Below are 7,500 nucleotides of genomic sequence, written 5' to 3' on the forward strand. Positions count from 1 at the left end.
GGCAGCTGGATGCGTACAGGAACGAGGTGCAGCACCCTTAACCTTATCTTACCTTATCTCACCCTTAACCTTATCTTACCTTATCTCACCCTTTACCTTATCTTACCTTATCTCACCCTTTACCTTATCTTACCTTATCTCACCCTTTACCTTATCTTACCTTATCTTACCCTTTACCTTATCTTACCTTATCTCACCCTTTACCTTATCTTACCTTATCTCACCCTTAACCTTATCTTACCTTATCTCACCCTTAAACTTATCTTACCTTATCTCACCCTTAAACTTATCTTACCTTATCTCACCCTTAACCTTATCTTAACTAATCTCACCCTTAACCTTATCTTACCTTATCTCACCCGTAACCTTATCTTACCTTATCTCACCCTTAACCTTATCTTACCTTATCTCACCCTTAACCTTATCTTACCTTATCTCACCCTTTACCTTATCTTACCTTATCTCACCCTTTACCTTATCTTACCTAATCTCACCCTTAACCTTATCTTACCTTATCTCACCCTTAACCTTATCTTACCTTATCACACCCATTACCTTATGTTATCAAACAATAAGTATGTTATCAAACCATAGTCACCAGTATGCTCTAATCTGACCATGCAATGGATCAGTATGGACATGTACTATCTCCATTTTCTGAGTACTACTTTATTTACCCAGGGTAGTAGCTGAGCACAACTGCTCATTTTCAGCAAAGCCCTGCACATAGAAACACACAGTACAGACATACTACAGACATACCACAGACATACCACTAAGCAGCTCCACTGGAGCAGTTAGGGGTCCAGTGCCTGACAACAACTAACGGCAATATGTCGGAAACGTCCATACTGGCTCCATTGCATGTGGTCTTGATGAGATAAGTTTCTGATGATGACGGAGATTAAGTCATCTGATAACATCCCAAACCACTAGGTGGAGCTGTTGAGGAAGGAGCAGGGAGGCACTAGGACCCTGCGGCTGGAGGAGGCGCTGCAGCTCCACCCCCCCGACGGGGGCATGCAGCTTCTGCAGCACAACATGCAGAGCATGCAGCAGGTACACGTATACGATGAGCATTAACCACGCACGTCAAAATAAAAAAACAATGTTTCTAAAATCATGACAAATTTCGGAAAGATTTGAGGCACATTTGAACGATCAAAAATAGCAGACCTACAAGCTCGTAGCGCGCCACTCGGTGGCACGCTATGAGCTTGTAGATCTGCTATTTTTCAATAGCTAAATTATAACATAATGTTTAAAACACCAAAAGGGGTTCCCGCCCAAAATGGGTTTTATTAAGGGCCTTGCAAACCGTGAAGCGAGGAACACAGGCGTTGTTGCCTGGATCAACACAGGTCTCCTCGTAAATGCGCTTGCGTTGTCGCACCGCAACTTCTCCGAGCCAAAAACGCAGGTCTCATTGAAAATGAACTTGCTACGATGCGACTCAGAAGTAGGACCCAAAATGCAGAACAGACTGGTCAAAGGCAGGAGGTCAAATGCAGAGGGATTTATTCACCCAAAACTCTGCAGGATAACATAGAATACACACAGGACTGGAAACACTACTTACAGAACACCATAACAACATTTATACTCAAGCAGGGAACATAAGGAACTGAGTGTTTAAGAAGATCACAATACACGGGTGAACAGGACTAACAATCAACACAGGGATTGGCTGGGAGACTAACAGGACACAGGTGGAGAAAACTAATCACAGGGAGGTGAGACAAGACGGGCAAGCACAACAAGGCAGAACAGGAAACACTAGGGCATCACTACTACTACTGGGTTTGTGTTGTTTACCAAGCTTCTATAGTGTGAGTGAATGTCACTTTTCATTTGTCAACCATCGCTGCTCTTCATCGCTCTCTCGTGTGTGTCTGCGTGTATGCGTGTGTGTGTGTGTGTGTGTGTGCATGTGTGTGTGTGTGTTGCAGCAACTGGCCAGCCTCCAGGAGCAGCTGACCAGTAAGGAGCAGGAGTTGGAGCTGGCCAGAGAGGAGCAGAGGTTTCTGGAAGGAGAGCTGCTCGCTCTGAGAGACAAGGTCTGTACACGGTCTGGTACCCTTCCTTCGTTCGTTCGTTCGTTCGTCCGTTTGTCCATTTGTTCGTTTGTTCGTTTGTTCGTTCGTTCGTTCACTCGTTCATTCATTCACCCACTAAGTCTGCCAATCTTTGATCTGGAAAGGGAGAGAGCTTTAGCTCTATTCTTTCTTTGAAGCACAATCGCGCGCACGCACGCGCACACGCAAACGCAAACGCACACGCACAGAGCCACAGGTCACTGCACTGGGCTCTCTGTTATGTGGGAGATAAAGCATCCTAACAGGACGGTTGCCATGGCAACACTTACCTCATACAGGGATGCACCGACCAATACCAATGTTTAATGTTTTTATTTTTTTCCAGTTATGCCATGTGTTTATGAGGTGACAGTACTTCATTAGAGCCCTTGGTGTGGTTGTTATGTCATGTGTTTATGAGGTGAAAGTACTTCATTAGAGCCCTTGGTGTGGTTGTTATGTCATGTGTTTATGAGGTGACAGTACTTCATTAGAGCCCTTGGTGTGGTTGTTATGCCATGTGTTTATGAGGTGACAGTACTTCATTAGAGCCCTTGGAAGTGGACCGTGGGGCTGTTTTCTTTTCTTTTTTTCTTCTTTTTTTCCCCCCCTCCTTCATATTATAAAAGTGCATCTGGTTCATCAGTGCCTCCATGTTGTGTCTCCTCAGCTGCTGGGCCCCGTGGAGCCTGTAGGGGACCTCACCAACGGAGAGACAGCGGAGAAGGTGAGGCCATGCTACACCACACTGTTGATTTAGTCGACTAAAACTATGAGTAAATCTATGACAGAGAAGGTGAGGCCATGCTACACCACACTGTTGATTTAGTCGACTAAAACTATGAGTAAATCTATGACAGAGAAGGTGAGGCCATGCTACACCACGCTGTTGATTTAGTCGACTAAAACTATGAGTAAATCTATGACAGAGAAGGTGAGGCCATGCTACACCACACTGTTGATTTAGTCGACTAAAACTATGACTAAATCTATGACAGAGAAGGTGAGGCCATGCTACGCCACACTGTTTATTTAGTCGACTAAAACTATGACTAAATCTATGACAGGGAAGGTGAGGCCATGCTACACACAGAGCATTGTGGATTTCCTCCACTAAATATCTATGACGAGAAATGTACTGTCAACAAATATAAACTAGACTAAATCCAGTACAACTAAAAGACAAGACACTTTATGCGTGCGTGCGTGCGTGCGTGCGTGTGTGCGTGTCTCCCCACTGGCATGTCAGAGCGGTGTTACTGCGGTATAGCACTGACGCATGGCACGCACGCACACACACGCACGCACGCACACACACACACACACACACACACACACACACACACACACACACACACACACACACACACACACACACACACACACACACACACACAGGGACTTGAACTCCTAGCCTCACACCCACTGAACTGGAAGGTGATTGTAATGTCAAAGACGCTCGTCGCTTGTTTAAAACGCTTTGAGCACTTAAAGCCCAGCTTCCACATTCACTGGGGAACCATCTGCCCGAAATAGCAGATCTACAAGCTCGTTTTTACGTGTTTTTGTGGGGAAGGTTTTCGCTGAAGACTCGTGGGTTTTACGTGGTTAAGATCCTTTCATGGTTCATGGACAGCTACTGTAGCTGTTGTTTATTCGTGTGTGTGTGTGTGTGTGTGTGTGTGTGTGTGTGTGTGTGTGTGTGTGTGTGTGTGTGTGTGTGTGTGTGTGTGTGTGTGTGTGTGTGTGTGTGTGTGTGTGTGTGTGTGTGTGTGTGTGTGTGTGTGTGCGTGCGTGCGTGTGTCCGTCCAGCGGCTGAATGGCTGCGTGCCCACCGTGTACCACGCCAGAGAGAGGAGGAGCGAATCAGCGATGCGCGGACCAGTGACCTCAGAGAAAGAAGCCCTGCTATTGGGTAAGACCAGTGACCTCAGAGAAAGACGCCCTGCTATTGGGTAAGAGCCCTTATAGAGCGGCCCGTTAAAGGTATAGTCAGTGATTTCACTAAAAAAACCTTAGGTTTCGTTTTTGGCTGGGACCTAAGCCTTTCATCCAATCAGGATAGAGAGCCAAAAACGAAACCTAAGGTGTTTTGACCCCCAGGGGTTAACTGGGGACAGGGAGGAACTCCTTATATGGTCAGCACACTCTATCGTAGAGAGGATTATCACAACAAAACAAAAAAATAAGTGATATTTGAATTAAGTGAAATCACTGAATATACCTTTAAAGAAATTTCCCATCCATTTTTTTCCATAGACGTTTCAGACAGTATTTATTTAAAGATATGTAGGCCTAAGTGACAAATCATGACAATAAACACATTTATTTGGGCCGAACAAATCATAAGAAGAAAAAAGGGCAGGGTTTTTTGTTGTTAACGTAAGTTGGTCTTTTATGGAGCTTTTGATGGATCGAGTGGAGATGCTACTCACCTTAGCATCGTGTTGCTAGCTGATGACAACAAGTCAACAAGACTGGAGCGCGCCATCTTGGACGCAGAATGGATCATAACATGTGCACATTTTAAGATTTTTTTATAACTCCATTATAACTGTGGTAGGCTATAGTATATCGTTTAGCTCCCTGTAAACCAAATCTGATACATAAAACTTTATGAATGTGTTTTATACCGTACAGTAGCCGTTCATTAGTCATGCCAGGTTCCTGTAATTAGTTTTGGAACTATTGGAAGCAATTTACACTACCGTAAAATATATTACTTTATAGTCAGCTGGATGGATGAGAGAGGACATTTCTCTCTCTCTCTCTCTCTCTCTCTCTCTCTCTCTCTCTCTCTCTCAGAGACGAGATCCAACATGCGCATTGTGTTCTAGCATGCTGTAGAAATAGTCCAAATCAAATGTAGATTTAGTCGACGGAAATCTTATGATATTTAATAGACTAAAAACGAGCCTAAAAGCAACACATTTAGCGTGACAAAAATACGACACAAACTAAATGTGACCAGATTTGACTGAGAGCCTGCCATCGTGCCATCGTGCAACCTCCAGCTTTTCACCAGAGAAAAAAACCCAGAATTTATTTATATTTTATCCAAAATGAGTTAATAGCACAGGCAGACTCCTCACATATACTAGAGCATGTCTGAAATAAACATCAGAGCTGAAATGGACATGTAATAATTTAAAAAAATGCTTAAACATGTAGCTAGGTGTAATGTTAGAGACCACAGAAGTGAACCTTTCAAGCCTGTTTTCGCTGTTTCTCTGCAAGACATTACTCTATAAGCCATATCTCCAAAACTGGTCGGTCAAACTGAACAACCAATATGTCAATTTGAAGCTATGATTCCCTGCTTTCACATGACATGACAAAAATGTCCAATGGCAGCCCCTCAGTCAAGCTGGGTCACAAATAAGGGCAGATACCGATACAGTATCGGGACATCTCTACAACTATAACTACCAGTATCCACTAGCAACTTTACAGGAAAACAAGGAAATGCACTCGGTAACGCTGCGGCTGCTGCTATTACTGCTACCCAGTGATCAAACACTTCCCAATTAGCAGCGTTTTAGTTCCACTGCGTCAGCTGTGTGCTTCACTTAGGATTCATGAGTAATGCATATGGTGTTCTTTTCATTTCCGTGAGGCTCAAGGCTCGCTCCGTTTTCTAAACGCTTTCCGCCATCATGCAGTCTGAGTGCCAGCTAGTGATCATCTCTGCGACTATAAAACTGTGACGAAAAACGTCCGGCGACTACCTTAATTCTTTCTCTGACGAAAACCAAATAAAAACTAAAATAAAAACGAAGCTATGGTGACTAAAACAACCAATACATCTAGATTCAAGTAGAAGTAAAAGACAAGTAACTTTATGTTTGGTTTTGTGTCACTCTTTGAGAATAGCCGACCTGCAAGCTCACAACCTGTCACAGCTCGACGCTCCTGTGAGCTTGTAGATCTGCTATTTTTGGCACGCAGCCGAGTATAAATCGGGCAGTTCAACGATGACGTTTGTAGCTGCTGCAGAAGCTACAACCGATATACAGACAAAGTTGAGCTGGTTTCAACTTCAGCTAAAGAGACTCTATGCGTAGCATTCGGATATAGAGGTGATGCGCATGACATCATCATCATACACGGTTATGGAGGAACGCCTACTGAGTGGCAAAAACATTTAAAAAATAATCTGGCCTTGACAGCTCATACTGTACATCCAAACAGAAAGGTCTATCTGATTGACAGCCCATACATCCAAACAGAAAAGTCCTATCTGATTGACAGCCCATACATCCAAACAGAAAAGTCTATCTGATTGACAGCCCATACATCCAAACAGAAAAGTCTATCTGATTGACAGCTCATACTGTACATCCAAACAGAAAAGTCTATCTGATTGACAGCCCATACATCCAAACAGAAAAGTCCTATCTGATTGACAGCCCATACATCCAAACAGAAAAGTCCTATCTGATTGACAGCCCATACATCCAAACAGAAAAGTCCTATCTGATTGACAGCCCATACATCCAAACAGAAAAGTCCTATCTGATTGACAGCCCATACATCCAAACAGAAAAGTCCTATCTGATTGACAGCCCATACATCCAAACAGAAAAGTCCTATCTGATTGACAGCCCATACATCCAAACAGAAAAGTCCGATATCTGATTGACAGCCCATACATCCAAACAGAAAAGTCCTATCTGATTGACAGCCCATACATCCAAACAGAAAAGTCCTATCTGATTGACAGCCCATACATCCAAACAGAAAAGTCCTATCTGATTGACAGCCCATACATCCAAACAGAAAAGTCCTATCTGATTGACAGCCCCATACATCCAAACAGGGGCTTACGGAGCTATGTGTGTGGGTGGCTGGCTGGCTGGCTGGCTGGCTGGGTGGGTGCTGAGCACGACAACAGCATGGTTGTTTTTCACCACCTGTACGCAACCGGCTAACACACACACACACACACACACACACACACACACACACACACACACACACACACACACACACACACACACACACACACACACACACACACACACACACACACACACACATACACACACACACACACACACACACACACATATTAACTGTATACTGTATAGGCTTATATGGTGATTTTGGGTATGCCAGTACAGTACAGTACAGTACAGTACAGTAGAGGGTACTCTACTGGGTGCACCCTGGGTGCGTTCCTGTGGGTCTGGAACTTCCGACCGTCTCAGATTAATGTATATAGCAGCAGAGTGGTCAGAGTCACAGCGACACACACAATGCAATCTCATCTCAACCAACGCTTTTCATCCTGACCAGAGTGTCTGCTGGCTCAACTAGAAGTATGAATCACCCTTTAGGAGAGAGAACCGAATCCTATTCTGTAGCATAGAGTTGTTGTTTTTTTGGCAGCCAGGCAGGGAGGGAGGGAAGGAGAAGTCTGGAA

General features: G+C 44.1%; 1 protein-coding gene across 1 annotated transcript in view; it reads left to right on the plus strand.

Annotated features, from left to right (window-relative positions):
• Positions 1-7,500, plus strand: part of LOC310866883 (ecto-NOX disulfide-thiol exchanger 1-like) — a 125,533-nt gene that overhangs the window by 115,987 nt on the left and 2,046 nt on the right. Inside the window, exons 11-15 of the mRNA XM_083776679.1 lie at positions 6-26; positions 937-1,059; positions 1,950-2,057; positions 2,746-2,802; positions 3,888-3,990. Of these exons, the coding sequence (XP_083632805.1) occupies positions 6-26; positions 937-1,059; positions 1,950-2,057; positions 2,746-2,802; positions 3,888-3,990 (412 nt within the window). The remainder of the gene's footprint in view (positions 1-5; positions 27-936; positions 1,060-1,949; positions 2,058-2,745; positions 2,803-3,887; positions 3,991-7,500) is intronic.

The sequence above is a fragment of the Protomyctophum parallelum genome (assembly GCF_964188405.1).
Source record: "Protomyctophum parallelum genome assembly, chromosome: 11".
In the NCBI taxonomy this organism is placed as follows: domain Eukaryota; kingdom Metazoa; phylum Chordata; class Actinopteri; order Myctophiformes; family Myctophidae; genus Protomyctophum; species Protomyctophum parallelum.